Raw genomic sequence first — 22,631 nt, 5'->3', positions numbered from 1 at the left:
AAAATCCTTCAAGCCTCGAAATCTCAATCTCCCCTAGGATGTGGGTTGGCATAGCTTCTGCCAAGCAACCCAATGAATCCTTTTTCTCACCCCTACTATGCTACCAGAAATCCGCTATTGTTGATTCTATATAACGTACTAAGTAATCCGACAGCTGAGAAAACGACATGGCATACGTGGGCAGTGACTGCAATACTGACTTGACCAATACTCCTTTACCAACCTGTGATAGCAACTTGGAGTTCCATCCATTGATCCTATCCCATATCCGATCTCGAGTTCCCTGAAATAGTGACCCCCTCAATCTCCCACTCGATGCTGGCAAGCCCAAATATCGATCATGGCGGTACGAATCTGACTCTTAGTATGGCCGCCAGTTGGGTTTTCCTCAACTCCGACATTCGTCCCCTTACCACCATACTAGACTAAAATTAATTACCTACCCTGATGTCCTTTCAGAGCCATTCAGGATCCGCCAAACCTCCCCAATCAGTGCCTCCTTAGCCTCACAGAACACCAAGGTGTCATCTACAAAAAATAAATGCTACGCTCTCGGTGCCTGCTAGGACACTGCCACCCCGATTATCCTTCCTTGTCTTTCCGCCTCCTGCATCAAACACGATAGAGCCTTTGCACAAAAGATGAACAAATATGGAGACAATGGGTCACCCTGGCGGATGTCGCTCTCCGGACGTAAGAACCCAAACTGTTCACCATTCAGCATAAACAATATGGGACAGTCGCAACAATCATTATAAGATTGACAAACTGGTGATGAAAACCTAACCTAAGGAGCATACCCCTGAAAAATGGCCATTCTACCCTATCATAAACCTTGCTCATGTCTAGTTTAATCGCCTCACAACCGCCATCAGCTCGGGTTGAAATCTTGAGGTGATGATTAAGTTTAAAGGCTACTAACACATTATTTGTAATCAGCGTACCCGAACAAAAGCAGATTGAGTTTGGGACACAATATGATCAAGTAAAAACTTCAATCGATTAGCTGCGCATTGTGAAACTATTTTAAAGTTGAGCCACCTTTTCTGGTGACTCACACTTAAGAATGAGTACCGCATGTGTATAATTTTTGATATAGCACAAGATCATTCAAAATGTGAAGTACACAACAAGTCATATCATTACCAATAATAGATTAGAATTTTTGAAAGAACAAAGGGGCATGCTATCAGCACTAGGTGATTTAAGAGGGAACATACCGAAAACAACTTACTTTATCTCAGTTGTAGTGAATGGCTCGGCAAGCGACAAGTTCATCCCTATAGTTACACGTGGCTAGACAACTAATCGTACCTCAATCAAATCTGAAGTCACTGGTTGAGTAGAAGCGAAGATGTTACAAAAGTATTGCAAAAGAACCTCCTGAAGATAAGCCTTGCTCTCCTTCCAAGTTCCTGTGTTATCCTTAAGTCTTTTTATATGATTCCTTGTGAGTTCCAGGCTTGGGGTTTTTTTTTAGGTAGTTTTTTGTACTTATGTTTATGTTTCTTCATGGTTTTATTTTTTAACTGTTGTGAACATCTTGATTTTTTGGTTGGTTAAAATATCGTCACGGATTTCTTTAAAGAAATAAAAACAAATTGATATCATAACTTTAGAGAAAGGTTGGTCTCTTATAAAAAAAAGCTGCAATACTTTGGAGCAATGGCTTTGAGCAATTGAACAACATTTCAAATAGTTGAGCTTGTCCCGACTATTATTTTTTACCGCTTTTAAGCACTATTATTTTATTAAATTATGTGTTTATGTATTTTTAAATCCTAGTTTTCATATTTATTTATAGATGTTACAGTCTCTACTCTCCTAACTTCACCTACAATAATACATATATTGCAAAATAAGTACAATTATCATTATCAATATAGACATATATATGTTACAAATGTAATAATTTTGATCATAATCATTGTGGTTATAAAATTAAAATCAAATAGTATGGATGTTACAAAAAGTATAACTCCTATACTCATCTCCGTATAAAAGGAGTATTTCTATTAATTAAACATTTGGCATACATTTGATATCTTGAAATTTCACATACTCTTGAAATACACTTGTGCTTCGTACACTCTCTACTAATTAAAATATTATTTCTACTTATTTTATACTTATGTTTTAAGGGCAATTTCAGTGGTTAAGTCCATTGGTCTCATTGTGTACGTGCACACAATTTGTTGCTAGCTTATGAGTTTTATTTTTAGAGTGGTGACAAGCTGTTAGCACCCACAATGAAAACAAATAAAGTTTACAACACTGACATAGTTAAAATTGAGATTTTATAGATGTATAGTTGTTATTTCATGAGTTCGAGTTTCCTGAATGTAAGTTTGTTATAACTTATTTGATGTACATAAATCAATTTTAGATCTTGTTTATATAACTTTGTAGAATATGATCCCTAATAGTATAAGTAGACTAAAAAACTATAAGAATCACACAAAGAAGACGCTGATTATAGTCCTTTGATGCCCAAATTAGATAGGTCATAGAAAATAAATACTTAAAGTCGTAAGAATATTATGATAGCAAAAGTTATATCCGGACATAGAGGGGTGATTTTTATTTTTTTTTTTAATTTCATGATTGTACATGAACCATAGATTTACAAATGATCAGATGGTCACCATGACTCTGTACCTGTCGCGGCCCAAATTCGAGATATGATACGGCAACATCACTAAAATGAGACAACTTAGTGATACTAAGCCAACAAACAAACTATCTCAAAATAATTATGACTTTATTTATTTCTTTATTTTTTTTTAAGCCAAATACTAAACACCATCATCCGGATAAGTGTAGTCAATGTATCCCAAATTGAAATAACTTGAAACTAATAAACAAAGTCCTTATACATCCAAATCAAAAACACATAATGAGTCTAGTAGTAAAAAATATATATATATGTGACGCCCCAAAGATTATAATATATAATTGGGGGATTAATTGATAAAGTTTTATGAAACTTAGTTAATTAGTACATAAATTATGGGCCATAATTAGAATATAATAAAACTTAAACGGATTAAATTGGAGTTTGTTATAATATTTTGGGACAACTTATATTAATTAAGAAAATTTAGGAGGGACATGATGGGTATTTTAAGAAAAGTCTAATTAAATTAATAAAATAATAATATTATATATATATATATGTAAATGATATATATATATTAGTAAATAATATATATGCATACATATATATAAAAGAAAGAGAAAAGAAAACAAGAAGGAAAGAAATGAAATTGGGGGTGGGCCATCTCCCACCGCCCACTTATTAGTTTTTACTATATATATATATGTGCATTCTAAACTATTACACACACAATTATCAATTTATCACACACATTTACACTTTAAACACACACTACAAAAATCCGTGCGTTCGCCGAGCAGGTAATATCTTAATTTAAAAAAATTCATATTAATTTATATAATTATATTATTTAATTAGTCCGTTTATTAAATATTGTTTATATTAAGCGGTGTACTATTTAATCGAAATATTTAATGAGTTTGACTATTTAAAATAGTGTCGAATTAAATATTAAATCTAAAAATGATACCGTTGGTTAATTAAATTATTAAATTTATTATATTAAATATTACTATAGCCGATTTATACAATTTCATCGGAATTATTAGCCAAATACGTAATTCTATGTATTATTGCTTAATTAAATTATATAATAGAGAGAAATTGATAGAAAATTCGTAGAAATATTTCAAAAAGTATATTTAATAAATAGTATGTTAATAAAGAGGAAAAATAAAGATTTGTACTTCGATAGAAATGGAATATTAAAGAATTATTAGAAATTGTACGAATAATATTTTATATTGTATTTAAAAGAAATTATGATATTCTCGATATATTAACTGTATGTGGTATAATTTATTATAGGATACGGGGGTAAAGTTAAAAAAAGACCGAACCACTACCTATTGAATAGATAAAGGCGTTGTAAGGTCGATGTAAGTAAATAATTAGTATTATCTATATATGTATCTTTATTTGTGATTTTACTGTTTTCTGAATTTGTGGTTCATGCTGACATGGATTTATCTGAAAGTATATGAGTGATGGATGATTTGATTTGATTGATGGTATTGTGTACATGGAATGAGAAAATACGTTGAAATACTATGTTTGTTGTTTGATGTATTGTGGATGTCTAGAATGAGAATATGTTAATATATTGTTTTACGTTACTAGTTGCTTACAAGAATGGTGATATGTGAAAATGAGAGAGTGGTGGAAATTGAATGTAATTGTGGTGTGCATACCCCTTGACGTGTTGAAAAGCCTATAAGGCGAAATGAAATGAAAAGAGCTTTGATGCGATATGAAAAAGAGATGAAATAAAAAGAGCTTTGATGCGATATGAGAAAAAAATGATATGAAAAGAGCTATGTGCGAAATGAAAGAGCTATGATGCGAAACGAGATTGATGAGCCGGCTGTCAAGGGGATTCACTTGAATTTATATAACAGTGAGATTGAGTTGATGGGAAAAACACAATATCACCTTCTGGTAAGCAAACAAGGAAAAATGGAGTTTGGTTGGTTGTCTTATTACGAGATAGTCATGTGGTGTAATAAAGCTGATTATGTTGGAATTAAATTGATTGTATTACATTTGTGTTGCTTGTTTATCTTGTTTGGGCTGTGTTTAATATGCATATGTAGATAGGGCTGGTTATTTACTTATTGAGTGGCAGGCTCATCCCTCTACTGACATTTTCTTTCAGGAGTAGATTTTGAGGGTGTCTAACTGTTGAAGAATAGTTCTACGCGCTATACTCAGGCAAGTCGGGCCAGTATGCTGTTTTCTCCTCTTTGTCAGTTAGAGTACAAATCACATTTTATTGTGTAGAGAGAACGTAAGCGTGGAGATTACTTATGATGGACTACTTGTGGTGTTTGATGTGCATATATGATATTGTAGGTTGATTACGCTTGTTATGACGTTGGGGGTACGTATACGAATTGATTAAATTATTTTGTGCATTTATATTTATAAACACAGGGATTACTATAAGTATGACGTTTAGGATAGATCTATTGTAACGAAGGGGGTGCTACAATATCTTTAAGAATTAAACTTCTACCACAGTCACCATTCCTATTACTGTTTTTCGTTCATCCCTTCCTCTAATTCATTTGCAAGACATTATATTATAGGAATGAGCGACTAATCGCCCAGTAAGTGACTTTTTCTTTCTATTAACTTGAGCATGCACAATTATATAATATCATAAAACACATAAAATTCATTTTTCAAAGTTTTCAAAGAACGAGTAGAGAAGTAGTTCAAAACATTTCAATCTCATACACAATGTACAATACACCGGAACCAAAGAGATATGAACTTGCAATGCACTAAATTTGGTCCAGATGTGGAAAACACTATCATAATTTGACTAAACAAGATTTCTTTTAAGCTGAAAAATATTAAAATTAATTGATTTAACTGATTAGCTCCTTAACTTTTGATCCTGTTAAGGTGGGCAAGATGTCGTTTTAGCCTATGGCCAGACCCCACATAACACCAATCGGCGAGTCAGAACATATTATCATAGCATATCCTACTTAGCACTAGAATGCGGGTCATAAATACTCACTACTACAGTGGTGACACGCTAAACACCAGTAGGCAGATCGAAAAATTTCGAAACTAGCCCCTAAACCTAACTTGGTCTTAATAAATTTTGAGCAACAATTTATTTTATATTGCCAATTTACTTAGGTTTGAATAGGACTTGGGAAAGATCGAAATTACCTTAAAAAGAAAAAATAAATAATACATATAAAACTTGTAAAAAAAATTAATATTAAATAATAATATTCATACTCCTAAGAATCGAAGGCCCAAGTGACCCAAGAAATGACAAGGTGCATTGAATAAGGTTGGCCCATTAGAAACTCGAGGATGCTAACCTAGCATAAGGCCCCTCTAAGGAAGTAGGCCAAGCCTAAAGGCCTTTGTGACCCAACCTACGTGACAATTGATCCGCGTCCACATGAGCGTGGTCGACACATGATGAGAGCTCCCGCTAGCTAGCTCGGCTAAGAAGTACTACCACTGCCAGATAGGATATCTAGATATCAATGACTGTTTGGCTGAAGAATACACTCAACCGTCTCTCTTGGAATGCGGGATAACCTTATCCACCTAAGGTTTGGCCCTATCTTGGGGGATATACCCAAGACGAGAGGATATTTGGTCGATGGGTGAGGTAACCTCTCTACCGAGTCCAACCGAAAACAAACTCCTACCAACAGTTGGAGGAAGCGGTTATAAATAGGCCCATAACTTCACTTTCGAGGGTAATTTCTTTACAAACTCACACACAAAAAGTTTCACAGTGCAAATCGTCCTAGTCTTACTGCATTACTTATTCCTACTTTAACATTATCCACAATTATCTTTATCTTAATTTTTTTTTAACTTGAACATCAGAATCCTAACGTAATATCTGCAGATTCCCATTCTAAAGTTAGTAAAATGTTGGGCTTAAAATTCTTGAGGTGAGCCCATTTAAACTAACAACATTTTACTGGTATCAAATATATATGAAGTCAACAAAATTTATTAAAATAAATGAACCAATCATGTCACTAGAGGCATAAAATATGCAAAAGAAGCATTGGCAACTTTATGAAAGATGAAAATGTTTGGTTGTCGTCCACCAAAAGATGGATGACTTTAATATATTCTCTCTCTCTCTCTCTCCCCCTCCAAATAATTAACGGCTATGATACAGCTAACACTGCAAACCTTCCAAATGAATATATTCTTGACATTTTTGCCGTGTGGTTTCTCCGTCAGGACACTCTGTCTCTGTCTCCATCACCACCTCAATAATTATTCACGTGTACTTGGAGGAGGAGGCCACCTTTGAATAATTGTCTCATTTAACATTTTTAATTTTGGATTATATTTTATTTAGTGTATTTAAATGTTCATTGTATAAACAAAATTATGGCATCTACTTAAAAATGTAAATTATGAGATGTTGTAATTAGAGATACAATTAAAATAAAAAACTTATTATATTTTAATTTCAAATCACAGTATTCAAACAAGCGAAGGGGATGAATCAAAATGCACAAAATTCAAAATTCTAAACCTTAAAAGATAAATAAGTTCATCACAAAAAAAAAAAAAGTGAATTTTCGCTACACTATAAATGAACACGCCTTAAAAATTATGATAAATCAATACTATCAACCAAAGTTAAATAAAATCAAAAAAAAAATTTAAACTTTTACCACGATTAATCAACGGTCGCCATAATTTTTAATCATAGACAAAATATTTGTCTTGATTTTTGCCATGGCTAATCACTACAAGAAAAATGATAAATAGCTATGGACAAATTTTGATACTAAAAATCAATGTCGAGCTAATTAGCAAGTAAAACTTTCGTTATTGACTTACATTATTTAATATACCTTTTAAACAATCCGTCGCTAAATCCATAGCAAGTTAATTTCCCTTGCTAAATTCATTAAACAAGTAAATTTTTTTCATTAGATAATTTAAATTAATAATGAGAGTTTTACTTGCTAATTAACTCAAAGCTAAAAAAAATTTCGTCGCTATTGAACAACTTTGTTGTAGTGAATATTTTGGCTATACTTGCAAAACAACGGGCAATGATCGTTGCGAAATCATGGTTGATTTATAATTGTTATAATTTTTTTTAAATTATAATAAATAATTATAAGAAAAAATTATATTTGTTTTAGTGATTATTGATGATTAGGTCGGACGTGAGGATCCGAATCGTGGCTGGATCAAAAATCACAAGCCAGTTTCTAGACAGTCTGTCAGGGGGAGTCGTCTTAGGCATTACATACATAGATCAATCAAAAATTAAGACAACATTTTTCAGAACACAAAATCATAGCAAATAAATACATTTCGTCCATTATTGGAAGATAATGACATTTTACCGACCACCTGCAACCCCAAAGACCAATAGTACCCAACTTTTGGAATTTCAGGCCTACACTTTTTGGAATTCGTTTAACTACCATGAGAAAACTGGCAACTCAATCATCCATCTCTTCCAAAATTATGGGCTGATTTTATTCAACACCCCAAATTTAAATAAAAATAGTTTTAAGTATTTTTTTTAATAAAAAAAGAACAGGTGAATAGCAATTTACCCTCTTATAATATTGAAAATGAGTACGTTACCCCCTATAAAAAAATATAGCAATTTATCCCTCTATACTTTTTAAAATGAAGCAATTGTATTTTAAAAAATATAGGTGGGTAAATCGTTATTTATTTTTTCATAAGGGGGTAATTTGCTCATTTGCGGTATCACAAGGGGGTTGCTTGCATTTTTTCCAAAAAAGAACATTAGTAATTATTACTTTAGTTTGAAATATAAAATATTAAATTAAATACCATTAAGGTGGTAATTTAGACCACACACGTGTCTTCTCTAAGACATATATAGGATTAAATCAATTAAAAAAAAATTCACTCGCAGTACTAATATTGGACAATGGTAGCGTGCTTCTAAGGTCACGTCACAAAGGGTATTTGTCTTCGTTTAAAATAAATGCCTATCAATTTACTGTTAAAGTAATATTTTTAATTTATGATTCACTATTTAAATTTATAAGATAATTTAAGTTAAAAACTATAAATAGTTTCCTACAAAATTCTTACGGCTTATTAGTAAAATTATAAAATTAAGGTATTTTTTCATTTTTCACTATTACATTCAAATAATTCCAACTTTTGAGGATGCTTAATTTATGTCTTTCTATACGTGTAATTTATTTCCACGATAAGTTAGAAATTATTGTAAGTACTCGTATAAAGAGTTGTTACACTAGTCGTCTCATTTATACTATTTTGACCATAATAGGAGGATTAAGATATCAAAAGAAGTATATATTATATAGGAAAATACATTGGTTCTGTAGCAATTCAAGTCTTTGGTACTTTCATTTTTTAATTTTTTAGAGCAGGATTTTGATTTTGCATTCTTTTAATTTTTACAACTTTAGTCCCTTTTCCTCTTGAATGGACCTCCAACAGCTAGAAATGTGACCTTCAGTACAAAAAATAACTTCAATCACAAAACTTAAAAATATAGAACAAAAATGCTACTTCCGAGAATTAAAAGACAAAAATGTGGGGGGGGGGGGGGGGAAGAGCCAATAGTAAGAACAGCCCTAATTTTCAAATCCTACGCAAAATGCACATATATTTTCTCTGACAAAAAGGGTGAACTCCGGCTAAAAAAAGATTAATATGCAAAAATTAAAAAGATGTAAAATCAAAATGCTATTCTAAAAAGTTAAAGGACAAAAATGACAAATAACCTAAGTTACAGGTTTAAAAAAAAATGCAATTTAAACCTATTATATAAAAAATGAAATTTTATTTTGGGAAAGTTACAAAAATAGAATAAACACAATATATTTGGAGTGAAGGAAGAAGCAAAATTAATTTGGAGAAGCTTCAAGGAAATAAAGAAATAGCACCAACCAACCAACTCAAAGTGGGGAAAGTTGTAAAGCTTTTGGCAAAGGGCTACAGCTCATTCATCAATTATTATTATTATTATTATTATTATTTATTATTATTATTATTATTCCTAGTTTCTTTGCCCAATTGCCTTTTTCTTTTAAATATTCAGATTGATGTGTGTCTTGCAGTAAAAGCAAAGACATGAAAAATTAAGATTATGATGATGAGTTAGAAGGAAAAATTAGATTTCTAGAATTGAACTCATGACCTAAACTTAGAAAGGTTGTTCAACTAGCACTTCTACACATGAAATTTGTGCTTACAATTCTGTCCACCCACATGTTTGGTCATTTTGTTTCTTATATTTTAGTTTTTAATTTTCAATTTTCAATTTTCAACAACAAATGCATGTTTTTGTTGGATTTTAATAGATTTTCATGTTTGTGGAAATAAAAGCCTGTCCCGATTATTTGGTGCAATTGTGTTTTGTGTTGTTCGTGGTGTCAAATTATTACAGATTTTTCTTTATTTGAATAAAATTGAAAGTAATTCATTTTTAATCGTAGTAGTGTGAAATCAATAATACATTTTTTATTTGAACGAAATAACTTTTTTATATTTATTTATTTATTTATTTATTTAAATTGTTCTTACTTGTAATGCATTATGAAAAAGAATATTTTATTAGTTTATCCAGTTAATAATTGAAATATATATATAAGCATACAAATACAATTTTTAAAACTCGATCAAACTACCGCTAGAGTTTAGTCGAATTTTGTCAATTTAAAAAATAATATTAAATTAGTATATAAACAACATTTTAAAATTCATTAATATTTCAACAAACATAGATATTATTAAAAATATGAAATCAAACCTTAAAATCCATGAATCCAAACACAATTAACTGGACAATAACTCAAGTCAATATCACTTTCACAAAATCGTTAATCAAGTAACTAAATGTTGTCATCAGTTAATTAATTACCACTTATAGTTAACTCGCAGAAATCATTTTCAAATAAATTAATTAATTAATTACCACAAAATCATTTAAACAAAGCAGACTTTGACCTAATTAATTCACACTGTAAACGCGCAAACACATGCATCCCTCTTTACATGTTGTATTCTAAAATCCTTCTCATGGAATCTCATCTCTCTCTCTCTCTCTCTCTCTCTCTCTCTCTCTCTCTCTCCTCTTTTTATATATATCTTCACTTTACAGTCTTCTTTTGTCCATCTCCACAGTTGAAACCTCTCACAAACGTCTCTCTCTCTCTCTCTCTCTCTCTCTCTCTTCTGTCTGCTCTCATTCTCTCTCTAAGACTACCTAGAACAATGGCTTTATCATCAGGGCTTAAAATTTTCCTCCTCCTAGCACTCTTGGCCACCTCATGCATGGCGCAAGCACCAGCTGGTGCACCTAAGGTTTCCCCCACGGCCAGCCCGACGCCGGCACCGGTGTCGCCGCCAACCTCCACCCCAACACCATCGCCAGCCCCCTCCACCTCCGCTCCAACCCCAGGCCCCGCCACCGCCCCCAGCTCATCGCCCGTCCCTTCGGAGAAATCCCCCTCCCCCGCCCCGGGTGCTTCCGGAGTACCAATTTCCCCTGCCCCCGCCGCTTCCGGGCCCGCCTCCGATCAGACCCCCTCCGACGGTACAAATAACGGGTTTGTCAGCAGGGCAGCCATTGGCGGCACCGCTTTCGCGGCGGCGCTTGTCGCTGTGGCGTTGGTGTAGGTTGCCACTTGGAGGCTTTAGATCTGTACTTTTTCTTTCCAATGGACGGATGAGATTTGTTTTGTCCTTTTGTCGGGGGGTTTAGTGGTCATTTCAGTTTCTTGCTCCTTTGGGTATATTTTGTCTATGTTCATTTGATTGTATTTATAGAGTGGACGATTTGTTTGATTATTATTATCAATTATTTGGGTTGATATTTACATGACTCTTTGCATTGGCTCCAGCAATAATTTACTTAGGAAATGAGTCACATGTACATTTACACCCCATCATTAATAAATTTATACTTCTTATCTTCAATTTATTTAGTTTTCCAAGTATCGATATATAATTATTTCACTTTAGCACTCCGATTCAATTTCTTACAACGAATTGTTTTCAATTAAATAATTATGGATTCAGTTTCTTTAATTATTATAAGAATTGTGTTGGTACGTAATCTATAAAAACCCATATAAACAATTTACGATTTTAAGTATACTCTGACCGTAGTCATGGTTATCATTTAAATTTTTATGTTTAATTTATTTAGCTTATATGAGAGTTGTGTTGGTGCGTAATATCGAAAAATTCATATAAACGGTTTATCATCTTGGGGCATGTTCTAACCCGTGGTGGTATCAGAGTCTACGCCATTCAAATTTTTATGTTTGATTTATTTTATTCGAATTCGAAGTCATTCAATTTTTTTTTTAATTAAATTTAATAGTGATTGATCGAAATCATTCAAATTTTTTATTAAACAATGGGTGAAGCAATTGACCCCTTGTGATATTGCAAATCAATAAATTAATCCAATTAAAAAGAATAATTTTGCTTGTGATATTTCTTTCTCTCTATATATATGTTGATAAATACACATTTCAAATATTGATCTAAGCTTCGAAATGTCCAAAATTTCATCCCTATAAATTAGATAGATGTTAGGTAATTTGTGAATGATCATTAGGTGAAAATATAGTTTTTCATAAAATGAAATGCTGACATTAAATTTTTAATTTGAAGATTCATCGATTTAAATGCAATTCATTGGAATCCATTCATTTGTAATTTTATGTGAAAAATGAAATGTGGAGAGCTTTTGTTGGGGAAAAAAAATCCCAAAAAATTCAACTTTAGAAAAGGAGAAACGGACAATTCAAATACTCAAAATACATATTTTTTCCAAATTAAATATTCAAAATAATGTTTAGATTACACAAACATTTCCTAAACCCAATCAACTATCCTTATTATTACTTTTTTTAGTCCCATAAAATAAGAACAAAATTTGTTTGGTACCATAATTATGGTAGGTGTAGCTTTTAGTCCTATAAAACTCATAAATTTTTAGTTTTAAAAAGTCACGTGTTGTGGTTTTGTGACTAAAAAAACATTGTTTGGGACTAAAAGTCGTTGTAATTTCGGGTCTAAAAGGCCTACAATTACATTTTCTAGGACTGAAAAGACTTGATTTGAGTTTTATATAACTAAAAGCGTCACATGCTATAGTTGTTGTACCGAAAAATTCTACCCTTATCTTATGGGATTAAAAAATTATTTTGCCCCCTTACACTTTCTTCTAAAAGGTAATTACATAATAATTACATCAATATTTTGATAACTTAAATTATATATCAATTCAACTAATATATTAAAATAACTAAAAAATAATAAATAAATTACGATAATTCACATAGATTGAAACCTCAACATTTAATAACTTGGCTAAAACATTTTGGTCAAAGTGCCCCTTTATGTAGTTTTTATTGTCTTATACATTTAATCTTGTATGTCTCCACACCAATTATTATTTGTATTGCCTATCGTGATGTTGCTCATAAATTCAAAATTAAAAATACAAAACTTTATCCATTCTAAAATATTATTAAATTAGAATTTTTATCATTTATATATCCGCCATCAATTTACGTAATTTAAGAAAGGAAATATGAGTACGCGTTGCTTATTTAGACAATAAATAAATAAAGCGCAAATTGTAATTTATCTATCCGTATTATGAAAAATAAGAAATCAACTCCTTATAAAAAATAAAATAGCATTTTATTTCCCCTATGTTTTTCAAAATGTAGCAATTTACCTTACTACATTTTTAAAATTGAAGCAATTTCTTAGATAAGGAGGTAAATTGCTTCATTTTTTAAAATATAGGGGGTAAACTGTTATTTATTTTTTGTAAGGAGATAATTTACTTATTTTCAATATCACAGGAAGATAAATTGCGTTAAATCCCAATAAATAAATGCAAACTAGTAATTGAACTATATTTTACAATATTATGAATGAAACTTAGTTTGTACTTTTTTTCTTAAACTTTAATTTACACCAACTCTTTGTAAAAGGACAATCTTTTCGAAAAGTTATATTATCTTTTACGCTTATTAATTATTTATGTTATAAAAAAAGAGTAGGAAATCTCACTTTCTTTATTGAAAAGGGAGTCTTATTCTAATGAAATTCTGGCATTGGATGCTTTATCCCTGGGAACAAAATTGCAATTCTAGTAGTATAATTATAGAGATCAATAATTTTGATTATATTGAAATTAAATTTTGTAATTTAATCGTGTAATTTAAATTATTTCGTAATTTTTGAACAACTCCTGTGAATTTCATGGGAACCTCAATTTAATTAGGTAGCAATCATTAACTTGGCTTATCGTGCACTCCTGGTTGCTTGCATTTACCACATTTGGAGGAAACGGAATTTGAGACGCTTTGAGCACACGGAGCGACCACCGAATATAATAGCTACCATTATTGTGGAAGATATTAGACAGAGGATTATCAGTGTTAATTTATCTCGTTCTGTTAATTCATGTGCATTATATAGATTATGGCGTATCCCTTAGCCTATTGAGGGAGAAACCACCAGTTGAGCACTATTGTACCATACGATCTTATTTTATTAATGAAATTTACTTTACCCAAAAAAAAAATCATTTATGATGTTATTATGCCAATAGGTATGAAATTAAATAAACGTAAATTTATAGGTAATTAAACACAAATTCTTCTCAAAAACTATCATTAGAAACGTAATATTTTCCTATTATAATTAAAAAAAAATTAATATTGCAAAACTTTGTAGCTGTCCTCATACAAAATTTGAAAATTCTCCCCAAAAATTTACTAAGAAATACTTTCTTCAATAAATATTCTAACAAAATTAACACCAAAAAAAAATAAAAAATTGATGCTAGATCCGCAACAAGCTAATTAATTATCAAATAAATATTTTTTTTGCTAAATTTGTTGCTAGCATAAATTAAGAACGAACGCTACAATTTTGCAAGAATTTTCAATTATTATTAATTATATTATTTCTTGTAGTGCAAAGAGAATAGATTAATTTATTTTAGTGTGTTCAAAGCAATTCGTGAGACAGAAAACATTATATTTATTCAATTTATAAATGAAAACCCCTTTTTATTTTTCAAATATTTGTTTCCTAAATAAATAGATAAAATATAAAAAAACGATATGGTGAGCCATAGACATCAGTGTATTTGCTGGCAGTAGAATCTGGCACATGAAGGCACCGACGGTGCCGCCGCCTAAAATTATTAAAGTAAGAGCGCAGGAGCAAAAAACGTGTTTTGTTGGTAAGTAGTGCTATTTTCATATGCTGGGAATTCAAATTTATTCAAATGTAACGTTCAAGAAATGGGGCAGCTGATCATCAGTTCCATCGAAATTTGAAATTTAATTATGGGTTTATTGTAGTTCATCTCATGTGCATGCAGTTTGGGACCACTGATCTTGGAGTTGAATGTTTTATAGTCTTTTGCTACAAGTGATCTTCCATCACTTCATATTTTGAACTGATTTTTCCTTTCTTTTTTCTTTTACCCCAAAGAAGCCCAAAAAAAAATTACCTTCTTAGTTATGATTGGAGATTTAAGTTAAATGATAATAATTTTGATCTTATTGTAATATATATTTATTAGCGATAAGAATTGTGTATTAAGTTTTCATTATAGATGTATTTTATGTATTGGTTATACATTTATAATGAAAACTTAGTACCAACACAAATATACTGATAATTGAGCTACTCGGCTCTGTAGCTAGTTAGCCTCGTCTTAGCCATTGGGTAGGATTCCTTTTAGAAGATTAGAGGTTTCCTCCAGTCAGCAATCACGCTGACGACATGCACTTCTTCTGTCACACTAGGTTGTGGTTATACTTTCGGAGGTAATATCTGGACCATTATGCCACACATGTGCTAGTCCACTATACAAGTATTCATCTCAAATATTGGCAATGCAAATATATATATATATATATATATATAATGCATATTATGTTAGTTTCGTTTGAGTTCTTTTTTTCTCTAAATAGATTATTGCATCATTAACTATCTTTTTATCTCAAAATATATCCTTAAATATTATACGAAAAGATATATCTAACGTTACTCACCTAATGACTTACTTGAGGTTCTCAAGCCCACTTGAGAGTTGAGCTGAGGAGCTGAGGTTATCCACCTTGAGGTCCATTCGAACCAATCCGAAAATCCATTTGAAAGTCCACATCATGCAAATCATAGAAGCACAAAATTCATCAACAATAACCACCCAACTATTTTAAAAAAAAATTAGGGAAATAATTCCTAAAAATCCGCCTAACCACCTAGATACAACTACCCAAAAGGTACCTTGAATTGCGAAGATCACTTGGCTCAACCACCTTGTAAAAAATCAAAATATTTAGAAATACAATCATATTTAATATTCCTCTTTAATAGGCAACGTAATCCCTGTTCACTTTTTACACTTACTATATTAAAATTTATTATTTTCAACACGTTTCACAAATATTATTTCTTACATAGTTGTTATGCTTTTCATTCCAATTCTATTAATGACTTGAGCGTGAGAGTGCTATCACATTTTTGCAGGTACTTCTCCACTTATATTCACGTGTAAGACATTATTCTTAATTACGAATCCTTGGTGTTGAAAGCTAATAAGCCTTATTGGTGTAGTCTGTGGTAACATTGCCCTAAAGCATGAGGATGATTGAATTTTGAACATCCAGAATAAATCTAGCCCTCAAGACTGAATGAAGTACCTGGTGTAGCTAACCCTCTAGGGAAGCAACTAAGGAGAAAATCAGATGAAGTGACTGGAGCTACCTCATGCGGCCGGAGAGGTCACCACGTTCTCCAAAGCAGCATAGTAATGGTTAGACCAACTAACCCCTAGTTCCCTAAGTCCATTAAAAGAATTCAACTTGTTGTTCTTGAACCAGTTCATCAGTAGCAAAAAATATCAGAAGACGCACTACAAGAAAACAGGGCATCAGAGACGGAAATTTCCGTCTCTGAAAGTAGGATTTCCGTCTCTAAAACAAATTAGAGACGGAAAAAATCCGTCGCCGAACTCCGTCGTAGAAGGCCGCGTCTCTAATAATTTAGCGACGGAAATATTCCGTCGCTAAATCTGAGACCGAAAATTCGGTCGCTAATTCTGTCGCCAAAAGAGAAGAAAATTTAACTGTAATCCGTCTCTGATTTCCGTAGGTAATCCGTCTCTAATTCCGTCAACAAAGGTAATATAATTTTCGTCTCTAATTCCGTCTCTGAAATGAAGAAAATATTCCGTCTCTGATCCGTCAATACAATCTTACAATTTCCGTCTCTAATCCGTCGCTGATTCTGTCTCTAAATTTTCAAAATGTTCCGTCTCTAATCCGTCTCTGATTCGGTCTCTAAGTTTTCAAAATTTTCCGTCTCTAATTTTTTTTGGTTTTTTTTGGGCAGATTTTTAATTTCTGTACCCAAATTAATATCCTGCTCATTATACCATCAAATATACATTCCATCAATACCAAAATCTGAATTTCCCAAACAAGAACAACAAAAATTAACAAAAAAGATACTCAAAATACAACAACACTAATATAATTGATGTCATCATCCAAATACTACCAAATAATATCAATGTCTACTCCCAAGTCAACAAACATATGTCAAAGTACAACCCAAATCAACATACACTAAGTGATAAACAACCAACAGAAAAATAAACTAATTATCTTTCCTGGAATGTTGTTGCTCCTGTTGTCCCGACCCACCAGCAAATTGATGATTTGTGTATCCCACATCTTGAAGTAATTTTCGAACAAGTTCTTGTAGGTCTGCCTCCCTCTTCCGAGCCTCTTCGTCCCTCTTTCGAGCCTCTTCATCCCTCTTTCGAGCCTCTTCCTCCCTCTTTCGAGACTCTTCCCCCCTCTTTCGAACTTCTTCAAGAGCAATTTCAAGTAATTTTCTATTTTCTTCTTCTCGTTTTGAAAATTCCTCCACAACCTTGTTAACTCATTAATCTGCTGGTCAGATGCTTTAAGAGTAGAACTGATTGAACTTGAACTTGTAGATAAAGAGCTACAACCAAATCCATATAAGCGTCCTTTAGAAGGACCTCCAGTGATATCATACCAAGTTGAGACATCAAATGAAGACTGTGAAGAAACATCAGTACAACCCGTTTTTTCAAGGTATTCTTCCTGTGACAGTACATTCCATACAAAGGAACATTTATGTAATAAAAGTCTAGCAAAATTTCTCAACATATATACTAATCAATATTTAAATCCAATGACAAATTATACTTACACTAATTCTTTTGGATTTGTTGTCGATGAACTCCCCGATTCCTTTATTCTTTCTATGACATCTTTGAAATAGCTCAAGATCAGTCACGTCTCTACCAAGTTCTTTTTCCTATAGTGTACAAAACAATATTAATTCACATGTCAATAAATTGCATAAAAGATATCTAAAAACTTAATTTATACTTAAAACTTACCATTTTTTGCCTATGTGCCCCAACAGGAATAGAACCACCAGTGTGTTTTGTTATCGAACCATCTTTTTCAGTCAAACGATTTTTCCGGGCAGTTTGACATTTTCCTAAATAATCTTCTGAGGCCCAATACTTCTGAACTAAATCATTCCATAATTGATTATTCAACCAATAAGGACCTCTATCAATCATATCACTCATCTCTGGTTCTCTACCTAACTGTTTGTGAGCATCATTCAGTGCCTTTTGTTTAGCTTTGTACATCATTTCTTTGAATCGATCACTCGCATTTTCATTCCACACCTTCCTCATTTCCTCGTCGGTTAGATTATCCCACCAATACCTCAACTATCACATGTCAAAACAGTAAATCACATTAAATAATTACAAAATATGTCTATATAATTAGCAATGAATAAATTGGATTAAATATAAATAGTATTTATTACCTTAAAGTTCTCCCACAACAAATTTTTAGATGCTTTTGGCACTGCGTGCCATCTTGGCCATGCTTCAGTGAAAATGCCTTTAATATCATTTGTGAGGTTTCGTGTAACACCATTTTTAATAAATCTATTTTGACAGAATAAATTAAAAAATATATAAAATTAAGAAATAGAGCTAAAATTATTTATGACTAAGCTCAATTTTAGAAGCTTTAAACTTACCGATTGTTCATCACTGTCACTTTTGTCCTTTTACTTGGATGATCTGGGATTTGAGCTCCACTATTGGGTCCCCGTCGACGTCCATGTGATACAATGCCTTCACTTTGTCCTGTGCTCACAGGTGTAGTTAGATGCATATAGCCTTTTGAGCCTAGGTATCAAAGGCAAATAACGCAACACCTTGAAAGGTACTTTTTTCCGTGATCCTGCCTTGGTTGGTTTATATCGAGGATGATAACATATAGGACATTCTTGAAGGCCATTGTTCTCTTTGTAATACAATACGCAATTGTTTACACAAGAATCAATTTTTTCGTAACCTAGACCAAGTTTACCTAGGTGTTTTTTGGTCGTGTACAAGTTATCTGGCAACTTTTCATCTTCAGGCAGCATGCTTTTGATTGTTGACACAAGTCGATCATAGCAAGCTTCAGGTAAATTGTACTCTGATTTGATACTTAATAGTTGGGCCACAGCAGAGAGTTTTGTGTGATTTTTGCAGCCATCTCATAATGGTTCGTCAGCATCTTTTAATAAGTTAAAAAACTTTTGTGCTTCTGGATTAGGCAGTTGTTCAGCACACGTGAAGTCTGAGCTGAACTCATGGCCTATTGCATCCATCACCATTGTTCTATAACGAGACGTTTCTACATGAGGAGCGGTTGAAGAACCCCCCACATCATCTCTTGTGTTCACGGATTCACCATGTGCGTACCACATATTATAACCCCGAGTAAATCCATTTTTTACTATGTGTAAATGCGCATCACTTCGATTCAAAAATCTTGTGTTGCCGCATTTAGAGCATGGACATTTGATTTGTCCATTATTCAGAAATCGTGGGTTATTAAAGGCAAAGTTCAAGAACTCCTGATCAACCCTTGTTACGAATTCATCTAAAAGAAACCCATTATCATCCAAGCGCCTCCACATCCAACTACGGTCAATATTCATTATTCTGCAATTTTTAGAGAAATGAGGCTAGATGAATTAACCATTATTTTGAAGATCAAGGTTTTTTATCCACTGATATAAGAAAAGTCCCAAAATTTAAAGAATATGACATCAAAATGAAGTGAGAAATGCTAATCACCAAAACAATCAAGTGTGTGTTTCTTCTTTTTCCGAATTATATATATATAGTAATGTGTTCTATAAGAAATAAATAAGATACTTTTAATTATCTTTCAGACAGAAAATAAAAATAAAAATGACCTAATCCTTTCTTTCTCTGTTTCCATTTCGGCTTTTGCATCATATTGTTGCCGAGAAAATAAGGAAATGATGTGAATCGAAATCTCACAAATATGATGTGTGGATGGTTGGGCCAGCAAGCATCAGGTATCGTTTAAGGTAAAGAATTTACATAATATATAAGGTACATCTAATTACACTCAAGCAATAGCATCTCACAAGTTGAGAACACCATAGATCCTGTGACCCACACAGCAAAAACTCTGATGCTGTTTCTGTTTGTACATCTTATGGTCCAATTCCAAATGAATGAGCATCAAAGGGATGGATACTATATATGCCACATACACACACAATGTACAAACACCAATTTTACCTCCCAAGAATGACATTAAATAAATCCAAAGTAGGATGTAGCATGTAATGCCACAAATTTGATTCATGAACACTACTAATATTGATGGCATTAAGTGAACATAACTACCAGAAAAATCAAAATGTCCCAATCAAGCACATATGACCTGCCTACCAAGTTACTAAGTCAAGCAGTAAGACCTAATGACTACAACAAAGCTTTATATTGACATTTTAGACTCGTCCCAACTCAAGGGCCAATTAGTTTTAACATCAGGAAAGACCGTCTTTTTACAATGACGAGAATTAACCAAATACACAGCTAAAAGTTTTTCAAACTTATAAGTAATTTGACAAGCTAGATCCCATAGTTCAAACTACAAAAAGCAGAAAAATCAAAAGGCAAAAATCAAACTACAAAAATCCTGCAGAGATAATAATCATATTTCAGAAAAAGCAGAAAAAAAAAAATTCAGCATATTTCAGAAAAATTTCGCATGTCAATCAGCCAAGTTTTTCAATTTTCAACATACTTCAGCAAAAAAATATGTATTTCGACAAGAAGAACATTAGGGTGTTCAACGGACATTTTAACAAATACCTTGAAATCAATTAAAATTTCACCTACAAACTGTAAAAAAGAATTACAAAGAACAAAAATTACCTGTTAATGTCGTAGGGAAGAAGTTGTGCCAATAGATTTGGAGCCGTCTGCGAGCGAGGAAAGATCTGCTTTCTTCTTCTCGGTCGCGAGATAGAGAAAGGGTTAGAGGAGAGAGAGAGAGGGCTAATTTGAAAGTTGAGGAGAGTGAGGTTATCGTTCTTTTAAGAGTCAGAGTAGTCAATTGGTAGTTTTAGTTATGTATATATATATTTACTGTTATATTTTATTTTACATAAATTAAATAAATATTAAATAAATTAGTTATTTATATAATATAAATATAAATACATAATATAATATAATATTATATATAACATATATAAATATTTTGTAGTTGAGATAAATGTATGTTCATAATCTTTAGTAAATTTATATATTTATAAATGTTAGTATTACATTGATATAACTATCATCTTACATTGTTGAACAACATAGGTTAATCGGACCATCAAAATTCAAATTAGACCGTTAGATATGATCATACTTACAGAAAAATACACTTGGTAAAATTTTAGACTTATTGGATATACGGATGTCAAGTTATCGTACTCAGAACATAAGAATAATCATTTAAGTCGGTGTATCATAGAATCAGACCATGTGATTTTAAATCAAACCATCTGATATGATCTAATGGATACGTTCTTATATATATTTAAATTTGGTGTGAATCGAGTAACTAGATTTTAAGATATCGTAATTATTGATTAAATTTTTTTATCTCATTATAATAAAATAATAATTAAAACAATTCAACCATCACTATTATTATCCAAAAAATATATGATATTAATTAATAATTATAATATATGGTCGATTTTGCTTATAAAATTGATCAATTATTAAATATAAAATGAAATATATAAAAAATTCAAAAATAAAAATATATATAAAAAAATACAAAAAAAAACTCGCGAGCTTATGAACAGACACAATTAAGCTTGACTTGAGCTTGAATTTTTCGAGCTCGAGTTGAGCTCAAAATCTTCGCTGGTGAGAAAAAACATTAAGAGGAATGCGTGTTTTTTATAAAAATAAAAATAAATTAATAAAAAGAAAAATAAATTAATAAAAAGTTTACTTTTAGTTTTATTGTAATTAATTAAACTTAAATAATACATTATAATTATACGAATATATATATATATATTATCATGTCATGTATTTACAACTTAATTATTATTTTCATAAATAAAAAATATTCTTATTTTTGTGTTTTAATATTTTCATAAATAAAAAAATTCCTATTCCACCATCAGAGACGGAAATTTCCGTGGCTAAATTAAAGAAAAAATTAGCTACGGAAACAGAGACGGAAATAACCAAGTCTCAGCCATATCGATTTTTAAGAAATTATTTACTAGTATCAGAGACGGAAATTAGCGAAATTATAAATCCGTCTCTAAATCCGTCGCTAAAATAAAAATTATTAACAATTTATCATAAAAAAAGCGTTCTGTCTCTGATAAAGACGGATTTTATTCCGTCTCTGAAATTTGGTCTCTGATGCCCTGTTTTCTTGTAGTACGATTATGACACTATAGAAAAAAGGTGGAATTTTACACGAGTAAGGCAATCGTTTCAAAACTCGTTTCATATTGTAATAGGTATTGGAACACATGAGGAACGAATATTGATAGATGACGTCATGATCGATATTTTTTTAGATTA

The 22,631-nt window shown here is 31.8% G+C and overlaps 2 protein-coding genes across 2 annotated transcripts; one reads left to right on the top strand and one right to left on the bottom strand.

Moving 5' to 3' along the window:
* The first annotated feature begins 10,753 nt into the window (after positions 1-10,753).
* Positions 10,754-11,572, top strand: LOC105178272 (uncharacterized). The gene has a single exon (XM_011101719.3). The coding sequence runs from the start codon at positions 10,868-10,870 to the stop codon at positions 11,270-11,272; it is 405 nt and encodes a 134-aa protein (XP_011100021.1). The 5' UTR covers positions 10,754-10,867; the 3' UTR covers positions 11,273-11,572.
* Positions 11,573-17,154: 5,582 nt separating this feature from the next.
* LOC148786949 (uncharacterized) lies at positions 17,155-20,982 on the bottom strand. The gene is made up of 6 exons (XM_088884587.1): positions 20,961-20,982; positions 18,749-18,857; positions 18,530-18,653; positions 18,084-18,428; positions 17,891-17,998; positions 17,155-17,781 (listed from the first exon to the last, which is right to left on the bottom strand). Exons 2-6 carry the CDS (start codon positions 18,757-18,759, stop codon positions 17,275-17,277), a joined length of 1,095 nt encoding a protein of 364 aa, XP_088740713.1. The 5' UTR covers positions 18,760-18,857; positions 20,961-20,982; the 3' UTR covers positions 17,155-17,274.
* Positions 20,983-22,631: the final 1,649 nt, after the last annotated feature.

The sequence above is a fragment of the Sesamum indicum genome, linkage group LG9 (genome assembly GCF_026168435.1).
Source record: "Sesamum indicum cultivar Baizhima isolate 11 linkage group LG9, ASM2616843v1, whole genome shotgun sequence".
Taxonomy (NCBI): Eukaryota; Viridiplantae; Streptophyta; class Magnoliopsida; order Lamiales; family Pedaliaceae; genus Sesamum; species Sesamum indicum.
The sequence above is the reverse complement of the archived record's forward strand: the minus strand, read 5'-3'. Positions and strand labels throughout refer to the sequence as shown.

Coding starts and splice junctions, on each gene's coding strand:
- LOC148786949 (XM_088884587.1), bottom strand. Junction 18,429..18,529: donor TGTTGTGGGAGAACTTTAAG/GTAATAAATACT, acceptor GACATGTGATAG/TTGAGGTATTGGTGGGATAA. Junction 17,782..17,890: donor ACAAATCCAAAAGAATTAGT/GTAAGTATAATT, acceptor GTACTGTCACAG/GAAGAATACCTTGAAAAAAC.
- LOC105178272 (XM_011101719.3), top strand. CDS start 10,868: ATGGCTTTATCATCAGGGCTTAAAATTTTCCTCCTCCTAGCACTCTTG.